This window comes from Larus michahellis, chromosome 23, assembly GCF_964199755.1.
Source record: "Larus michahellis chromosome 23, bLarMic1.1, whole genome shotgun sequence".
Taxonomy (NCBI): Eukaryota; Metazoa; Chordata; class Aves; order Charadriiformes; family Laridae; genus Larus; species Larus michahellis.
The window spans coordinates 6485749-6504503 of record NC_133918.1 but is presented as its reverse complement, the minus strand read 5'-3'; the positions used below and the strand labels follow the sequence as shown (position 1 = coordinate 6504503).

The 18755-nt window shown below is 44.7% G+C and overlaps 2 protein-coding genes across 10 annotated transcripts in view; both read left to right on the top strand.

The window, feature by feature from the left end:
* UHRF1 (ubiquitin like with PHD and ring finger domains 1) overlaps positions 1 to 2180 on the top strand; it is a 42184-nt gene extending 40004 nt beyond the window's left edge. For both annotated transcript variants that reach the window (XM_074565818.1, XM_074565819.1), the window contains one exon: positions 692 to 2180. In XM_074565818.1, coding sequence (XP_074421919.1) covers positions 692 to 838 — 147 coding nt within the window. In that variant the 3' untranslated portion in view covers positions 839 to 2180. The remainder of the gene's footprint in view (positions 1 to 691) is intronic.
* A 2190-nt stretch (positions 2181 to 4370) lies between these two features.
* KDM4B (lysine demethylase 4B) overlaps positions 4371 to 18755 on the top strand; it is a 94964-nt gene continuing 80579 nt past the window's right edge. For 2 of the 8 annotated variants that reach the window (XM_074565816.1, XM_074565814.1), the window contains exons 1-2: positions 4384 to 4652; positions 17621 to 17771. In XM_074565816.1, the coding sequence (XP_074421917.1) occupies positions 4423 to 4652; positions 17621 to 17771 (381 nt within the window). In that variant the 5' untranslated portion in view covers positions 4384 to 4422. Of the gene's footprint in view, positions 4653 to 17620; positions 17772 to 18755 lie in introns of all 8 variants that reach the window. The other 6 variants (XM_074565815.1, XM_074565810.1, XM_074565817.1 and 3 more) reach the window with 5 other exon arrangements.

Genomic DNA, 18755 nt, shown 5'->3' with positions numbered 1-18755 from the left:
TTCAGTGGGGAGAGGTGGTGGGGTGTATGTAGGTCTGGGGGGTTTTGCCAGTAGTTAGTCTTCTAGCACTTTACAGAATCACAGAACTGTCTAGGTTGGAAAGGACTTCTAAGATCGAGTCCAACCATCAACCCAACACTGCCAAACCCACCGCTAAACCACGTCCCCTGATTTGATGAAAGTTCTTTGGTATAGAGGTCTGTGCCTTAAAGAAAATCCCACCGTTGTATTACTACTATCCAATTCCTTTAAAAGACGATGGAGCTTCTCTGCTGGCTCAGTAATGGCTCTAGGTGACACTGATGGGTTCGACAGGGTTACAGAGGGTAGGGGGCTTTGGTTTTTGATGAGGGATGTGAAGTGTTTTTGCAGAAGCTCCAACAGTCTTCAACAGCTGCAGGGGAATTCTTGATCTTTAGAAATTTAATTGAATGAAAGAGTACCATATACTGAAATACTGTGTCCATGACTAACGTGCTCTGTTGAAGTGCAGGTGCTATTGCATGTAACAAAGGAAGTTTTCTCTCCAGCTGCCAGCCTTGCCTTGCTCTCGGCTTTTCTCAGCTCTGGTCACTACCTGGCTGACCTACGAGATAAAAGGAATCTTATTTTTTCCATTGTGGGCTTTGTAGAATAAGCTAACCGGCACAGCTCTCTTTCTTGACCAATTATTTCTCTTGTTCTTCACCAGGATTGTTTGGATAGATCCTTCAAAGCGGATGTGTACAGTTGTCCAGCCTGCCGCTACGATCTTGGCAAAAATTATACCATGCAAGTGAATGAGACACTGCAGACCGTTCTAACTCAGCTCTTTCCTGGATACGGCAATGGACGGTGATTCTGTAAAGCACTTCTAATTTTCTTTTATTCAAACTTATTAATGAGTTTTCAATGGGCTTAATTTAAAAAAAAAAAAACAAAAACAAACAGTAGTCTGTGTTTTCCCAGACCCCTAAAAAAGTTTAATGTCTTCCTTGTTTTTAAAAAAACTATAAACTTCAAGGAATATCCTTTTGTATGTTCGTGGGTTTTGTTTCTGTTCTAAACGTTGAATTTTGCATTGCATTTTTGCTGCCCCCCCCTCAAAACTGCCATTCATCAGCACAAAACTTCTTTTTTTATGGATTTACAAAGTGCTTCCGGTAAGGCTGCTAATGATTATGAAAGTTCTCGGAGTGCCCCTTCTTTTCTTTTTTGTTTCTTCCTATTCCAAAAAATGGCTTAGTTGCTAGAACAATCTTCAATGTTTGGGGATTTGGCCATAAAGGTAAACGTGTGCATCGCCTTGGCAGCATTTTGACACTCAGTTTGTACAAGATGGTTCCTGGCTTATGAACTTTTTACCACAAGTGGGTATTTGCCTTTTTTTTTTTTTTTTTTAAAGAACTGGTTTTTATACATTTGACAAACCCATCAAAAGCCATTTCCTGCTCATTTTGTATATTGGGGAAAAAAAAAAAGCTGCTTGTGTATAGCCAAGTGGCTGGAGCAATATGAAGTACTACCTCAGCTGGACTTCTTTCTGATTAGGGAACTATTTGTTCAGCCAGGTGCTGTCTTCTATCCAGAAATGCCATTGTGGAATATACTAAAGCCATTCTTAAGTGCCTTTTGTCCTTTTCTGAAAGACTGGGCTCTGAATCACCATATATATATTTTTTTCATAAGCACTGAATTGTTTAAACTTGCCAACCGGATTTTATTTTTTGGGTAAAATATAACACTGTAGTTGTATACGATTAGCACGGATTTGCAAACTTTCAGGTTTCCTCCTAATGCTAGGTGTATTATGGTAACACGACTCTCTTTTTCCTTTGTTTCATTGCATTTCTATCTGAAATGGAGAATAACCAATTCTGACTTTTTTTTTAATGAAATACTGTGTTTATTGTCCATGACACCGAGAAGGCGTGCTTTTGTGAATGGGTTGTCTTTTTCTACCATTACCAAAGTTTGCAGTTTAATACCTCAACAAGACAGGGATGTTTTTAATCACACTTTACTGCAGACAGACTGGAACAAATGTGCCTATTTTTGGTTTTCTTAACCCTTTTAAAATTATAATGTTAATATGTTAGGAAAAAAAAATGCGTTTTATAGGGTTTTTTGCTGAATTTGTCAATTTTTTTGTACAATGTGCAAGTTGAAGTTCTCAAAATAAATATCTTTTCAGATGAAAATGTTGACTGTTTTCCTTTAATTCTTTTTATCTGAAGCAGGTTTCCAGACCTACTTGTTTGTGCATAAATTTGTATTTATGTTCCATTATGCTAAGCCTTTTATTTTCTAATGCCTATTATTTCCATTATGATTTTTCACTATGAAGAAAACGGGGAAAATACTAATTTGATATTCTGGTCTTCAAAGTATCTGCTTCTAGGCCCTAGGGAAAGGCTTATGTTATGTTCAACTGAAAAAAACAGACTCCCAGAATCTCTTTTCTGGGGCATAACTTATGTTAGACTTCCACAGTAGTGAAATCCACGTTATCAACTGGTAATTGGAATTGCCTGCGCATTTAATGAACAAGACCCAAATTGTTACCACTTGCCACGTCATGCATCGTATTGGAGGTGTTTGTAGCAAGTAGTGCGAGGATCTCCGTATCAAACCAGAGGAATAAATTAAAACACTGAGGTTTTCATAAACAAATGCAAATGAAATAAATGAAGAAAACGCAAGCATTTAAGATGCTGAAAGCAGAAGCTGTGAAACTGTGCAACTGCTGCTTAATCTGCCCTCTTTATGTTAAGGTTAGTGTTAACATTAAACATGTTCAATTGCAGTGAATTTGCCCATCTAAGTTTTAATCTATATTGTGATGAGAAGAATTTGGGTTGAGTGGATGAAATTGGAGGAAGTGTGTGTATTTAAATTGAAAGAACCTATTGGAATGAGTTCCTTAGTATTACTGGTTTTGTTATTTGGAAAACAAACTTTGTTTTCCTACATAGGTTTCAGTGTAATGTTCTGATGATTCTCAGATTTTTAGGATGGTGCTTCATTTCCCATCCATACTTGTATATGGGAAATGCGTACAGTGTGAAGTTCTGGAGTAAATATCCAATATGTGATTTGGTAAAATAAATGTTTTATGGATAACGAATGGGGAAGCAAGAATGACAACACTGCAAAAAACCCAACACAAGGATCTTGGATCTTTCTTCTATTTTGGGAATTCCTACCTTGCTTCCCAGCAAGTGTACGCAATCTATGGTCTGTGGGGCTTAATTGAGCACAAATTAAAAAAATGCCCTGATAGTTCTTCATCCTGGCAGGCTTCCATGCTCCTGTAATTGTAGCCACTTTGGAAAGAGCTACCTGTGGTGGTGCTGCCGATGGCTGAGCTCAGGGCACAGGTACTCGCCGCAGCCCCCAGAAGGGGGATCCGCAGGGCTGGGTGGGGGCTGCTGGCAGGAGAAGGGCCCCCATCCCTTGTCCCAAACCAGGCTCCCATAACAGCATGGTGCTGCTCTATCTTCTGTGGGGGAACGGGAACTTGGTGGAGGGAAATCCCCCTTCTTTGAGAGCATGACCTGGTGTGGAGAGAGACAGTTGGCGCACTGTCAGTAGCGAATGGTTAACTTATTTATTTTTTTTTAAAGCTCCAGGTACTGGAGTCTACAAGGAGCCTCAAACTACTACCTGAATATCGTGAGAGCTTAAGCACCTTCCAGCTGCACACCTGATCTTTTATTTCTACGTTCATTTCCCTCACCAGGTGCTGTGGTTCCTCGGGTCCCTGGGCGGCTGCCCCTCCCTGCAGGGGCGAGGTGCCAGGTGAGGCCGGGGGAGACCCTGCCACCGTCTGTGACGTGACATGTGCCGTCTTTAACGCCCTTCTGCCCCCGCCACCGCTCCAGGTTCTCCTCAGGAGCAGAGGGGCTGCGGCCGCCCTGTCAGGCCGCTGCTCGGGCCTGTGCGGGTCCGCCTCAGGGTGAACCCCCTCAGCCTGCAACGCTACGGCCCCGGGGCCGCTGCCTGCAGGCTGGGGGACCCGGCGAAGGTTAACGACAGCCCCCCCGCGGGCCCGGCGCCCTCCTGCCGGGCCGCCGTCGGGCCGCCCCCGGCCGGTCCCTCCCCGCCCCATTGGCGCAGGGCGTCCGCAGCGCCCCCCCCACCCCCGCGCGCTGCTGTGCGGCTCCTCACGTACTCACCGCCCCGCGCCCTCGCCGGAGCGCACAGCCGCGGGGACTTGACGGGCACCCCGCGCCGCCTATGGGAGCCCGCCTTGCCCCTCTCTCAGCCAATAGCATCCGGGGGCGGGCCGCCGTCTCCCAGCGGCCGTGCGCTATTGGCGGGCAGTGACTGAGCGACGTGAGCGCGACCGGCCGCCCCGCCTGTTGGTGGGCGGGCCGTTACCCAGAGCAACCCACCAATCAACGCACGCCCTCGCCTTGTTGTTTGGTGACCGCCTTCGCCATGGGGCGCGCCCGCCGCCGCTCACGGGCGCTGTGCCCAATCGCTGCGAAGGCGGCGTCGGCCGCAGCCAACGAGCGGAGCGAAGAGGCGGGCGGCAGGTGCTGGCCGCGGGGTGCTGCGCTCTGCTCGCCGCCCCCCTTCCGCTCTGCCCCCCGCGCCGGGCCGCTCGGCGCTCCGCTGACGGGCAGCCCGGGGCCGCCGCCGCTGAGGGGGACCGACGGCGGGCTCAGGTACGGGGGCGGCCGGCGCCTCCCTCCCTCCCTCTCTCCCCACGGGGGCCTGCGGCTCCACCCCCGGGACCGCGGCGCCGGAGCCCCCCGCTGCTCGGCGCTGCTCCCCCCTTCCTGGGCCGCCGGACCCTTCCCCGCCGCCTCTCCTCAACGACGGGCCCTGGGTTTACCTCTCGCTTCCGGACGGCGGCCTTCGCCCTCCTCCTGGCGGCCCGGCCCTCGGCCGCCGCCGGGGCCCGGCCCCGGGGGGCCCGGCCTGTGCAGCCGGGGGACGGGACGGGCCCGTCGCGGCCCGCTCCTCCCGGCCCCACGGCCCGCTTTGTCTCGGGGAGGCGCGGCGGGAGCCCCCCCCATCCACCGTCCGTGTCCCCCCGGTGCCTCGGGCCCCGCGTCCGCGGGAGGCTCCGCGGCCGGGCGCGGTGTTTCTGCGCAGGGGTTTGGGTGTGGAGGCGGGGGAGGCCCCGGGTAGTCTCCCTTGTCCCCCCCCTCCCCGGGGGCGCCGGCGGCGGTGGCGTTCGGGGGCGGTTGCTCGCGGCGATCGGGGGTTGGTTCGTGCGATGGGCGATATATCGGCCGGTCGGCGATGGGCGGCGGAGGCCGATGTTGGCGACTCAGAGCTGCCGACGGGTCTGCGATTCCGTCCCTGCGCCCGGCGGCTGCAGCAGGCCCGGGGGAGAGAAACCTGCTGGCAAGAATATGACACCGGCCTTTTTCTTTTTTTCCCCTCTTTTTTTTTTTTTTTTCTTTTTTTTTTGTCTCCAGAGACTGTCAAAGTTTAGGGCCAAAACTAGAATTTTTCTCTTTTTTTTTTTTTTTTTTTTTTTAATAAGTCCGACGTGAATGGAAACCCCCATGGTTATATGCAGAGGTCCTTCCTCTTGCCCCTTGCCCGAGCAACACAAATGTTGTGGGCTGGAAAAGTGAGATGACCAGGTCGCTTGTCTTCTGAGTGTAAAAAAAAGTGAAAAAGTAAGAGAACCGGGTGTCCCTGCCCGTGGCAGGGGGTTGGAACTGGATGATCATTAAGGTCCCTTCCAACCCAAACCGTTCTATGGGCTCTGGAACAATTCTGGGCTGCAGAAATGGTTTGTCTGGTCACGCTTTGGTGACTTGCCCTAGGTTTGCTGCTCAGTTTGCCCTTTGTTTAAGAAATAAATCGAAGATGTATTAGGCTTTTTTGGGATGTAGTATGTGGTGGAAGGGGAAACGATTCAGGAAACCCTTCATCTGAAGGTGGCACTTGGCTTTCCTTTAAAGCCGGCTTTGATTCTTGTTCCTGAGGATGGTGTATATAGCTGCGTAGGAGCTGCGGATATTGCAGAAAGTCTATTTTGGATGCCTGTTTTTAAAGGGTTAAAGTCACTAATTAGATTTAGTTTTATACGCATTCTTTAACTGTTACACTTTTTAATAAAAGCTGCTGTAGAGAATGGGTGCTGTTCAGGGGCACAAACTGGTTTTGTGTTGCTGTTAAAGCCGAGAACATTGGAGTTTTGCGATGTGACTCGGTTGTCTTTGTGCTGGGGCAGTGTAAATACATAATCCCGTTATAGCAAGCTTTACCCTTCCAAAGTTAAGTTTCCTTTAACCAAAAGGAGTTGATTTTAAGGAACTCTGTTCATCAGAAACCTAATAGTGGGTTTTTTTCCCTTTTCACACATAATAAGTCACTTCTTTCTTACGAACTTTTCCTTTTTTCTTTTCCTGTTTTGTTAAAATTCACATAATCACTCAAAATCTTAAGACTAGAATTTGAAACTTACAGTTACATTTCAGCAATTATAAAAATAACCATTGGAGTATGTAGGGGTAATTGCTTTTTGACGGTAAGTTCCTAATTCTTAGGTTCCCCTGTAATAAGCGTAAGAAGTTGAGGCAGGTAGAGCGACTCCTCCAGTGCCAAAAGGAGTCGGCAGCTATTTCTTTCTCATTAGTGGTAGGAGTTACTCCTGTGCAAAGCATCCGTAGGTGGATATACTTGATTCCTTGTTACAGAGCTCCTGCTCACGTGTAAGATGTTCACTGAAACATCTTTTGACAGGAAAATGCTGTCCAACACTCCTCAAAGCATTATTCTCTCTCCTATTTTTGCTCCTTGAAAAGAGATAATTCACTTAACCGATCCAGTGGGACCAGAATATACGTGGTCTTATACATTAGAAGTTAATTGTCTCCTTAAGTTTAGAACACATGGGCGAAGAAACAAAGTCTGACGTTCAAAGCTTGACTTTAGGGTGAATATGGGCTTTTCTATGTAAGACCTTTACATGCAGGAGAGGTTTCATCAGCTTTTGATGAGAAGTTGATAGCGAAATGCATTTTCAGGGAGAATCCCACCTATTTCCTCTGGATAGTGCTGGTTATTGGGCTGAGGCAAATACAGTGCGCAGAACAACTTACGGCCTGTTAAACGGAACTGCTGGAGCAAAATGAAGTGAAAAGTATTTCTAGCGATACCATCAACTCCTGTCATTTAAGAGATAATGCAGAGTGGTTGTTTTACAGATCTGCAGGCACGAGGCATTTTAAATCATCAAAAATATAGGCAACTTCTGAAAACTTGGAGCTATTTCCATACAAGAGGTCGCAAGACATTTTAGATGAGTTGTGAAAACCAGTTTGTCCAGATGTGCTGGATAAGCACGTTAGCTATATGGGGTGTCTTATCAAGAGTTATGTATTCTTATTTTCTACTAGGATGTCCAGCTGTAATGCAATAAACAATGTTTTGGCATTCAGGTAGCTGTAATTAGTCTTCAAAGTTTACCTCTAATTTCGATGAATAGGGCAGTTCACACCTAAACAGAAATAATGGCACTGTCTTGCTGCAGGCTGAGGCAGCCAAGCCTCAGTTAACACGTTTCGAAAATCTCTTTGCAGAATTAGAAACTTGATTTCCTTTAAATTCATTCTAGGCAATACAGAACTGCAGACCGGTGAATTTTCCACCCTTTCTGACTGGCTTTTTAATGTTTTACCCTGTGCTATTGAAAAGGCTTTGCAGTGCCTGTTCCTGTCTGTCTGCTCGTTGCCTGCCCGTGCTACGCGCAGCATTACTTGCAATATAGCATCTGTTAATATCGAAGATGGATGACAGCTAAATATGTCACTGCAAGTGGGGGCTTTGCTTAATGTATTTGGATGCCATCAGGATTCTCTGTGGCTGTGCAAGGCGCTGTTTGAAATTATTATTTGTCATCTATTTAAGAATCAAAAGCTGGTTTGTCTGATTGATGCCCTCAGAAGCTGGAATCCTTGAGTAATGCAAAACGTTGGCAGAAATCTTGTGATTGTACATAGGCTTAGTGATATTAATGTCATGATATCCTTCTCAGTGTAAAACCATTGTGAGATGAGAAAGATGTGTTTCCATTTTCAGTACACTGATCATTTCTTAGTAAGATTTTTTTTTTTGTTTTGGACCACATATGTTCTATTTGGTCACAACTTAGTGATATAGCCATTTATGGCTTAATTAAGGTACTTACTTTCACTTATATTTTCATGGAGTAATTCATTCTCTTTTATAAATTAAGCAGTTCCTCAATTATGTTCTTACGGGATGGCTGTTAACACAGGAGAAGCGTTTGTGTTCTGCTGTAATAGTTTTGTGTAGCATAAAATCCTTACTTGGTCTGTGCACGCCTCAGTCATGGCAGAAATGACACGCAACTTAATTCTTCCTTTTGTTTGTTTAATTTGCTGTTTCAGAAGGCTCATGAACAAGCCACAATTCCTGATCTATTGGAAGATATGGGTTTGTTCTTTTCTTTCCTAAACCTGTTTGATAAAAATACCATACTTGAATATGGCCAAAGAAGACAATGCTGGTGGTGTGTTACGATGATTTCCTGAGGTGTTCTGATATTCCTTGACAATTGCTGATACGCGTTCAGAGTAGTGGGGAGGATTTTGGTGAGCCTCTGTGGTTTTTTTTTTCTGTTGAGATAAGAAGTTCATATGAAGTTTGCCGTATTTGTTCTCAGTTCTGGGTTGGCAAAACAAGCAGGGCAGCTTTGGCGGTGATGTACCTGTTAAGGTCTGGAGCTCCCAGAGAGAAGAACTGGATAAAATCGATCTGGGAGAGATTAAAATTGTCAAATGCTACCTTGAAGCTGATGTGAAACTGATTGGTTTTCTCCTAGGTTTTGCTTTAATTTAAGTTTTAAACTGACATGCCTTTCAGTTGTAATTTTGGTTAAAAAGTCTGAAATGGATAAGAAATGAGATATGCAGTGCATAGCAGAAGACGGTGGGGTTCTCCCGCTTCTCTGTGCGTGGATGGGGAGTTGAAGTTGTTTCCAGGTGCAGCTGCCGGGCGGGCACTGCCGGAGCCCTCGGAATTGTGTTACGCTCTCAGTCCCCTTCCTCCTCCTCCTGGCTTTGCCTCTCGCTCCGGCTTGTCCCCAGCAGATCGTTTTCTGGCAATGCAGCTGCTCTTAAGCCTGCAATCTGGGTCAGTGTGTCACAGCCACTCTGGGCAGGACCTAAAGCACCTTCTGCAAAAAAATGCAACCAAGATTTTGATTTTTACCTTGGCAAAATAGTCAAAAGCACTTACAGTAATCACATTTGTTGGAATTCTGTTTTACGATGATCTGAAGCAACCCTGAGACGTTGAGCAAGTTACCGAGGACATTGCTGCAGGCTTGTAGTTCTGGCAGTTTGTTGAAGGAAGACTGTAGGGAATTAGTCCTCATTAAGGTATTAATCTGATGTAGGATTTACCTTTTTGTACAAAGCAGTGTGGTAATCAAGTTTTCTGAAATGCGTATGCTTTCCGATAAGAATAATAGATTATGGGTTACTTTACAATATTTTAAGGTCTGGATTCAGGTGCCATGGGTTGAGAATTTGAATTCTTGTTCAGAGCGAACAGGAATACGTAAAAAAGAGGTACTTTTTTTCAACTTCATTTGCTCCAGGTCTGGGCAGGAGGTTTCTCCTTTCACTGTGGTCTCACAGATTGAAATGGTGAGCTCCTAAATGCTGTTTTTTATATTCTAGCAGAGTGAACCCAAAGTAGTTCTGTGTACCTGGCATCAAAGATCCAAGTCTCAGTAGAGCTGCTGAGAACCAGTCCAGGTTAAATGCCTTTTTATTTATTTTAAAAAACCCACAACAAACTTCTATACCCTTGCAGTAAATATAGTGAAGATAATAAAAGACAGCAAAGATGACTACTGTGGCGTGCAGCAAACTGAAGTTCGTGAGATACCTGGTTGTAGATTTTGCCTCTGTAATAGTCGTATGCTGATTTGTGTGGTTTTAGTATGAGTTTATCCTACCTGTTCAGTAAAACATTGAATTTGAGGAGGAAGACAGTTGGGTGCTGATTCTGAATTTAGTCAGGAATAAACCTTCTGTGTTGAATACCTTGCTTCAAGCAATAATGAGTTGTTTCAATTTCTTGCAGATTTATTGCTCTTAAATCTAAGCACTTTTTCTGCTTTTAAATGCTGTTTGTGACTAAATAATTTTGCTTCAGTTTGGAGAAATGTATGAGTAACTCTACATTTATATAGCTACCAGGATGTTTGGAGGCAAAATTTTATTTTACTTTAATGAGCTACATATGCTGTCTGATTTCAAGTACAGGAATTGTGGAGAAGCCTTGTGGAGTGTAAAATTTAATAGAAGATACTCTAATTTGTCAAGTCGCAAGCACTGTAGATCTTCATCCGCTCGGCTGGCGGGTACTCGCCGTGCCTCTGTGGGAATGTTGGCGCCCTGTTCCTCCTCCTTCAGTCTTTCCTCGGTTATGCTTGCTTAGACCTTCTGAAGGATATGCAAAACTCAAAGCAATCTGGAGGTTAAAAATGTCATGAACTGTGCATATAAATAATTTTGAGGGAAAGGTGTTAGTTTAAAATTCTTGCTGTAATTGTATAAAACTGGGCTGAGCAACACCACAAAAAACTGCGAACTTAAAAATTTACACTCTCTTTGTCTAAATGCTGTAATCTGATTCTTGGGAATAAAGTGGAAGAAAAGGAGAGTTGTCTCAGCTACACTGGCAACACTTAACTGTTCTCTAAAACTACTGATATGTAATTGCCTATTTTATACAGGCAATTGTTGTTTTGCAGAAGTTTGTCTTTTGTTCTGCTAAGAAACTTTTGATAGTGCCTGATCCATGAGAATCTAGATGTAAATTTGGGTATAATTATTTGGCTTACTGAGAAAGGATGTAGATGAAAACAGAAGAATCTGCCCTCTATGTTCCAGCCTAATTCATCAAAAAAATGTCATTTCAAATAAACACATGAGGTTTCCATTAATACTTGTGCATAGTAGTTAGTAGTCAAATAATGAGTTAAGAGTACATTTAAAGAATTTTTTCATGAATGAGGTTCTTACCTCATTGTATCTGAAGCGCCTCAGAAATACTAAGTGAGTCAGAACAAGAAGTTAATTCAGGCACACTTAAAACCTGTGTTTTGTTGGTTTTGGTTTCATTTTGTAACTTTACAGTATTTTCAGTTGATGAGCAGATTATTTTTTTCCTTTAAACTAAACTTATTTCAAGTTTGCCAGGGTTTTTGACGTAGACTTAGGCAAAACTCACGCACCACGCACTGTCCTGTTTTCTGATCCTGAAGGGGGGCTCGGGCCGGGCCCCGCGGCAGGCTGGAGCCTGGGGCTGCGGCTCCTAGAGAAGGTCCCCGTGGCGTTCCTGGGAGCCCTTCTGGCAGAGCAGAGCGGGGTAAAAACTCGGAACAGGGCTGCGAATCCTGATTCCTGGGCTGCCCGGCTGTCTGGTCGACTCCACAGTGTGGGTTTGGTTTTGCTGGGAACAGCGCGTTACTGCCGGCGAGGGAGGCTGCTCTGCCTCCTCCACGCTCCGTCAGTGCCCGGCTTGGCCCCATCTCCCTGGGAACGGGCATAAACCCAACCTGATGGGCAGTTTAGTTGAGCACGGTGAGATAAATGACCAAGTTTAAGTCCTTTGTTCAGATTTTCAGTTTTCTGAGCACTGGCAGAAGTAGTTGTGCTAACGTTTTGCCCATGCCTGTGGGGAAAACTAGGATGTCCCACCATCTTGAAAGAGCATCTCTGGGTACAGCTGTGGAGACACGGCATATGAGCTAAGCCATGAGGTAAGGATGGATTTCCTTCAACGTTCTGCAGGAGTTTCTGGAGAGCGCATGGTGGTAAATGCATGGTAGGTTGCTTCTTCGTGATGGTGGAGTAGGGCACGTTGCATTAGCTGGTGAGCACCCTGTCCAGGTAACGAGGAATTCTTAATATGCCATCCAGCCTGCTCTACGAGGAGGAATCCTAGGATGAGTCAAACCTCTCTATTTGTCGTTATTATGGAAAGGACAGGGGAGGTTTAGTAGATATATTTGGAGCAATACACATGAGTTTTCACGGGAAATTGCCAGGTAAGGCAAGAAGAGAGAAGGTTGAACAATTTGGGTGTTGAAACAGAGAATTTGTTACCATTGATATTTGGTTTCCCATTGTGTTACGCAGTGCTGCCAGGCTTTCTTTGCGCTCCGATGCAACCAGAGGGTTATAATGAAATGGAGGGCAAGGGAGGTTTTAAGATTTTGTTGTTGTGATTTAAAAACCTTGCTTAAGATACGACATCTCTCTTTATCTTTCTAAAGTATTAAAACAGTAAATAACTTGCCTGGTAGCAGCTTCCTCCACTCAGGAGTAGAATGCACTCAGAATTTCTTCCCCAAAGAGTGAGCTGCTGTTTTCAGCATTGAAATGAATAATTTGTAATATATTAATGATTTTTGTGCTTTGTGCTGGATACATCTTCTTTGTCTTCAATTATCTAAGCTATTTAGATGTGCCTCATTTAGATCTTCTCATTATATCTCCTCTTTTTTCCTCCTCAGTATCTGTGACTTATTAAGCTTTCCTGCCTTGGGTTGGCGTGCATTGTCCTCACACTGTCTCCTGCAAGGGTGTATAATTCACAGTCCTTACCTAGTGTAATGAGCTGTGGAACTTAATTTTCTCAACTGCTAACAGCAGTTTTACTGGTGTTACAAGTGTGGTGATGTTTGTTGTCTGCATTGATTCGATTAAGAGTTAGTAGGTTCAGTGCTCTGTAATAAAAGGGCAATGCGATTGAAGAGCACCAGTAACCCTCGATCCATTTTTAGACGTGTACCAGCTCCAATTTCGGTAGGAGATAACAAGCTCTCCCGGTTGGGGAAAAGAGACTATGTTGTAGGAGGAGAATTTGTTATAAATGTGCCTTCTAGAGAAGTTTCATCTGCTAAGACTTTTCATATAACTGTTTCAGATGTTTGAAACTCGCTTTGTCGCGTGCTGAGGCTGCGGTTTGAGATGGCGGCTTTGCACTATTGCCGTGAAAGTCCCACCACTGCAGCTACGCGCCTGTTTTAAAGCACAGCCGTGTAACCAGAGTCAGCTCCCTGATCATTTTGCACCGTGGCACCACAAATCATCATATTTGGCACAGGAGAAGAACAAATGGCTGTGGATGGGAGCTCAGTAGCTATCGAAGTTGGTACTGCTGTGAAATTTCCTCCTGCTTCGAACTGCGGCCAGTTGGCCAGCGCTTTGTTTATTCTGTGAAATTTTGATGGCCGTGGTTCTCTTTCCCTCGGCAGGGAGCGGTACCGGTGCCAGCGTGTGTGCCACCACCTGTGCGCCTGGGCTACCTGTGTATCTTCTGCTCAGAGTTGGCATCAGGTTGCAGGGTGCGCTCGGGAGGATGTTTTCTTGTGTCTTTTCAGTCCCTTCCAGCACAAACCAAGTGAAATCTTGCAGAGTCGCTGTGGATGCCATCTATCCTCTTCTCACAAAGTGATTTTTGCTTCCTGTGGCTTCCATGAAATGGTTTTGTCTACCAGATTTTGAACGCCTACTTTCTCCTTTTTTGCTCTAGGCATATGTTCTGAAGGGCCTTTTCCTTCCTCTTTCTGAATTTTGGTTATCTGGCTTCTAGGGAAAAAGCTAGTGGGAGTTTTTGTGGGGCTGATGGTGGAGAACTGCACCTTTGGAGAGACAGCAAGTTGTTTAAAAGTGGGGTTTGCCAGTTGTGTACAGTGTAATGTACACGGTGGTAGGGCATCCAGCACTTGGGTAGAAGTTCACCTTTAGACCTGGTGCCTTCTTTAAAAGGCTCTGAAGGTACATACCTTCTGGTTTATCGAAGAAATTGATAATCCCAGAGAGCATATTTTTTTTATTTAGCAAGATTAAAGATGGTCTTCTAGTATTACTGGATAAACAAAGTGAGTCTTCTGTTGTAAATTCTGCTGAGTTTTTGCTGTTCAGATCTGGATTGATAATGGAGGGTTTACAGCAGACTGGCAGGACTGGTTTGCAGACGTGTGTGCCCTGGGTGCAGGTACTGGATTTAGCTCCAGCGCTAGTGCCTAAAGGCAGATTCGTTGCCACTAATAGTCGCTACCTTCAGTCAAAGTCACCCCCCGACTCAAAAGCGGAGGAGAATGAGTTGGCATTATCCACTCCTCTGAGATCAGTAGCCCGGGAGCAGCAGGGAACTACTTGAAAGTTCCAAGCCTATCCCTGGAGAAAGGATTCCCCATCCTGGAAGTCCTTTCACCAGCGTGAGTGGTTGATCTCGGCTGGGTTTCTTGGGCTTTTTCTCTGCCATACAAAGGTTTCAATCAACAGGTGTAGGATTTCAGTCACAAAAGTGTCTTGGTTCACATCAGTTTTAGAGGGAAAAGTCTCATGTAAAAGTCATTGGAATGAAAAACTGCGCTCTTTGTGTCCACCGAGATCATCCCGCTGGAGACAAGTTTTAGTGTTTCCTTACAGCGGTTGCAAATTAGAAGGTTATAATATTTCAGGTTGTTACGCTCTCTTACAAAGAAACAGAATGCACCCAGCTGAGAAAAATACCCTAAAACTTCTTTTCAAGAACTAATAGGGGGCTTAGGCTCTTTCTGCAAAAATCATCCTTTTCAGTGTTAATAGTGAAGAGAGAAGAGTTTGTTCACGTTGTCGCCATCCACCCTGCTGCACAGCAGAGCCGTGGATGAAAGCAAAATGCTTTCGGTGTTCTCAGAATAGTCGGATTCTGCTGTGAAACCCCCAGTGCTGCTGGCGAGCTCGTCACAGCACCGTTTCATCCAGGCCGCCTCCTGCCAATCCCACAGGGAAGCTGGGCTAATGTCGCTTGTCTGCCGTCCTCTGTGATACCCGGAGCTGGGAAGGAGTTGACAGTAAATACTGCCACTATTTATCCAAAATACATTAGTGCTGCTATGTGCAAAGTAGTTAAGAAAAAAATTCTTTTCACCCAAAGCTCTTCTTGCTCCCTGGGACTGGTAAGGGGGAGCACGTACAAGGCAGGGACTTCGGACACTGATTCTCCTTTCCTGTGTGCTCCGTAGCTATTTTTTTTGTAATAGCTTAATTAGTTTAGTTAGACAAACATACCTTGCAGCAAGCATTATCTAGGGTAGGTGTTAAGATGTTCCTTAGAATATAGAGATGGGATTAAACACAGAAAAATCTGTTGTGCTTTGCTGTCTCTGCACTACAGAGTTCCAGAGTGCTGAACTTGAGGCAGGTAGACCCCTTAATTAATTGATTAAACTTTGCATGAAGTAGTTTTTGGTCCCACCCCCTTGTTGGAACATGTGTTTTGACTATTTGCTCCCAGTTCAGGGAACAAAAATTGGAATTGCTGGAGGTGATCTTGAGGAAAGGGTGGGATAAAGCCTGGCTTTCACTATTTTTTTTTTTTTTTTTTCCCCTGGTTGTGGGTAAAGCTGCGGGTACTGGGAAGGCATCCCTGGAGCAGATGGTGCTGGCAGGGATCCTCCTCAGGACGGAATTCAAGTTCCTTTCCCCGAGCCAGACACCCCGATGGGCCGGTGCTGCTGCAGAGCCTGGCTCGGGGCTGAACCTCCCCGGCATTTCTCGACCCGGGTTGAAAATAGCAGCAGTATTTTCAGTACGACTGTGTTGGAATAGAAGTTTGGGGATGGTTTCTGTCTATGTCCCGCTTCTCAACAGTCACTTTTCTTTTTCTTCTGATTCTTTACCAGGATTTTCGTGGTGAACAATGTTTTGTTCAGTAGCTTGGAGGAAACCTCGGGCAGATGGATGCCCTGAGCTTATCATCTCCCATGGTTTGTCTCGGGGACGGGAGATACTGTTTCCTTTTTTTGTATTTCTGCAAAACATTTATGTAGTAAATTGTTCTTGTGGGTATAGATCAAGTATGTTTCTTATCTTAAAGTGCTGACCCTGAAACATAGCAGATTTTTTTTTCTGTATGGCAAAGTTGTAAATCTCTTCCAGCAAGGCCAGCCTGGAGATGGCGGGGGGCTGGTTAAAGGCAAAGGGCCTTTTTGTTTTAAGACTGCAGCGATTTCTGTTGGAAATGCAGTTGGTAGAAGTATCTGTTGGGGTGAAGGGAGTGCTCTGGGATGTTGTGCAATACTGGGGTTTGTAGTTTGATTTTATTACGGAGCGTGCCTTGCATCTCTGGCTCCTGGCTTGGGAAGAGCTCTTTGGACGTCGCCTTCAGTAATGCTGCGGCTGGGAGGCACCAGGCAGGTGCTGGAGGACGGACGAGCATGCGAGAGGCTGCGATTTTGTGCATGGAATTCCTTTAAAGACTGCCTTGGGGGGAAGGACTTGGACTTGCAGACCACTGCGTTGAAATAAACTTTACATAAAAGTTACTCTGAAAATTTCTGAAATTTTCTAGAACGTCAAGTCAAAACTGTTAATTTGATTTTGAAATGAAAAAGAAATGTTTTACCCAGTTAAAATTGTAAAGGAAACCTTGGTGCCTTGGGCGAGGTGGGTGTTGAGTCTGTCTAAGTTAGTGCATGATGCTGTTTTAAATCAAAGGAGCAGGCGAGAGTATCAGCTGTCTCTTCTGGAGAAATGTCAGTTTTGTGCCATGCTCACTGATTGAAACACTGATATAGCAACACCTCTCTGTTTCGTTTTGTTTTTCCTAACACAAAGAGTACTTTTAGTAGTATTTGGAATACTTCTTGGCTAGTTCAAAATCTATTTAAATCGAAACATGCTTTGCTTGTGATTTAGAAGTCACATTTGACATAGTGTTGCTGCACCTTTGATTCCTTAAAAGCCCCGTACTGCCCTCTCGTGATCGCTTGAGCGTATTGTACGTGCTGTCGCTGCTTTTCTGACATGGAGAATGTTTTTGTAGTTATGTTTGCAGCTGAAATGCCATTAAAATATGTTGTTTGCTGTATAAGTTCCCAGCATAGCTGTACAAAAGTCCATTTTAAAAATTGTGGTTTCATCCTGAATTGTTTTGTTTTTTTTTTTTCCCTGCAAACTTCGAAATAAATTGAGAATTTTACTTTTCACATTGAAATTTCACATTGTTTTGAAATTGTGCATCTGCATTTCTTTTAAGAGTTGTTTGAGCCTTTGTCTATGCACATTGCAAATACAAAGTGTAGTGAAGTTACATTTTAAAAAAACTAATTTTATAATTTTTAATGTAGTCTAGCACATGAAAATAAAAAAAAGAACGTTGGCCAAAGCTGTTAGTTTTTGAACCTAGATACAGAAAAAGATGAAGCATTCTGGTGGAGAATGCATGTTCCACACATGCCCTGAATAGATGCTGAAGGTAGTGAGAAATCTGTTGTTGGTGGCCGCCGTTCTGCTGAGCTCCAGCTTCGTGCGATGAATGGAGGGGGCGAAGTTCAGTCTGTGCTCTATATTTAGGCCCCATCCGATCTCTCGGATGAAGCTGGTGTTGGGAGTTCCCTGATACTTGACCCTACTAACAAATAGACTAAGTGGATTTTTGGTCAGAAGCTCTTCAATATCCATTAGAGGATGGTACTTAAAAATACTTTCTTGGGGGAACAGGGGAGAAAAATGAAAAATATATCCATGCCTTTCTGTGAAATTCATTAAAGCAAGTAGAAAGGAAACAAAGGTTTTTAACCAGTATTTTTTTTCTACTTCTTTCTTTCTCCCTTTTTGTTTCCCCTCTTCAGGCGCTGCCACCGTACTAGAAATATGGGGTCGGAGCAGAACCCTGGCTGTAAGATCATGACCTTTCGTCCCACCCTTGAGGAGTTTCGGGACTTTGGCAAGTACATCGCTTACATGGAATCGCAAGGAGCTCACCGAGCAGGGCTTGCCAAGGTGAGTTGCCCCGGCTTAGGTAGCCGAAAGCTTCCCGCAGGCTGCCTTCCCGAGGCTCTGCTTTATGTAAGGTGGCTGTGAAGTTACATCGCTCAGAAGTAGTTTGCTTTCATGTAGTCAAGAGTCCGCATTTGAAAACCGTACTTGCGATCTCTGTTTTGGTTTAGCAAGAGAGGAAAGGCAGAGGAGTTGCAGGCCTTTTGTAAGAGTGAAAGAAGTCTTTATTTGCAGGATGTCTTTTCCTGATCCCTAACTGGAAAACAAGGATGTTCCAGCCCTTGCAGAGATGGGTTAAGGGTATTTCTGTGTCCTGGTTCTGTAGCTGAGGGCACAGATAGTGGTAGCCATGGTCCACATGGGCTGGAGGTGTGAGGTTTCCAACTCTCACAGAGCGTAGGGTAAAGGATCAATCTTTTGGAGACTGCATAGGTTTTAATGGGGGAGAGGGGCTAAATCATATCTGTATGAATTGGGAAGACTTTTTACTCTTCTCTTTTTTATGTTCTGGGCTACCACCTTATGCTGACTTGAATCTAGACCTGCAAATGTGTCCTCTGTGCACGTGTGATTCCCAAAATACCTGAAAGCCTTTTTGACCTTCAGGAACCAGTTCTCCAGCTAGCTCTAAAGCATCTTTTTGCTTCCTTCCCATTCACATCTTTCCACTGAAACTGCTGAAACGTGATGAGAACTCTTCATGTGAAACTTCTAAATTCCAGTACTTGACAGACAACTGCTTGGAAAAAATCAGGACTAACTGATTAGAAAGAGTATTTCTGTGGCCGTGTTGTGTTGCACCATAGGCTGAGGGAGATATTTGTTCCGACAAGGTAGTTGTTACGTATGGTATTTAGCAGGACTTAATAAAGCACAACAGAGAAATAAAGCTGTTAGGCATGAAATAATTCTTATTTCTTCTAAAACATAGGTCAATTACTATTTTTATTACAGTTCTAAATAGAGCTGGGTATTGATAAAAAGCTC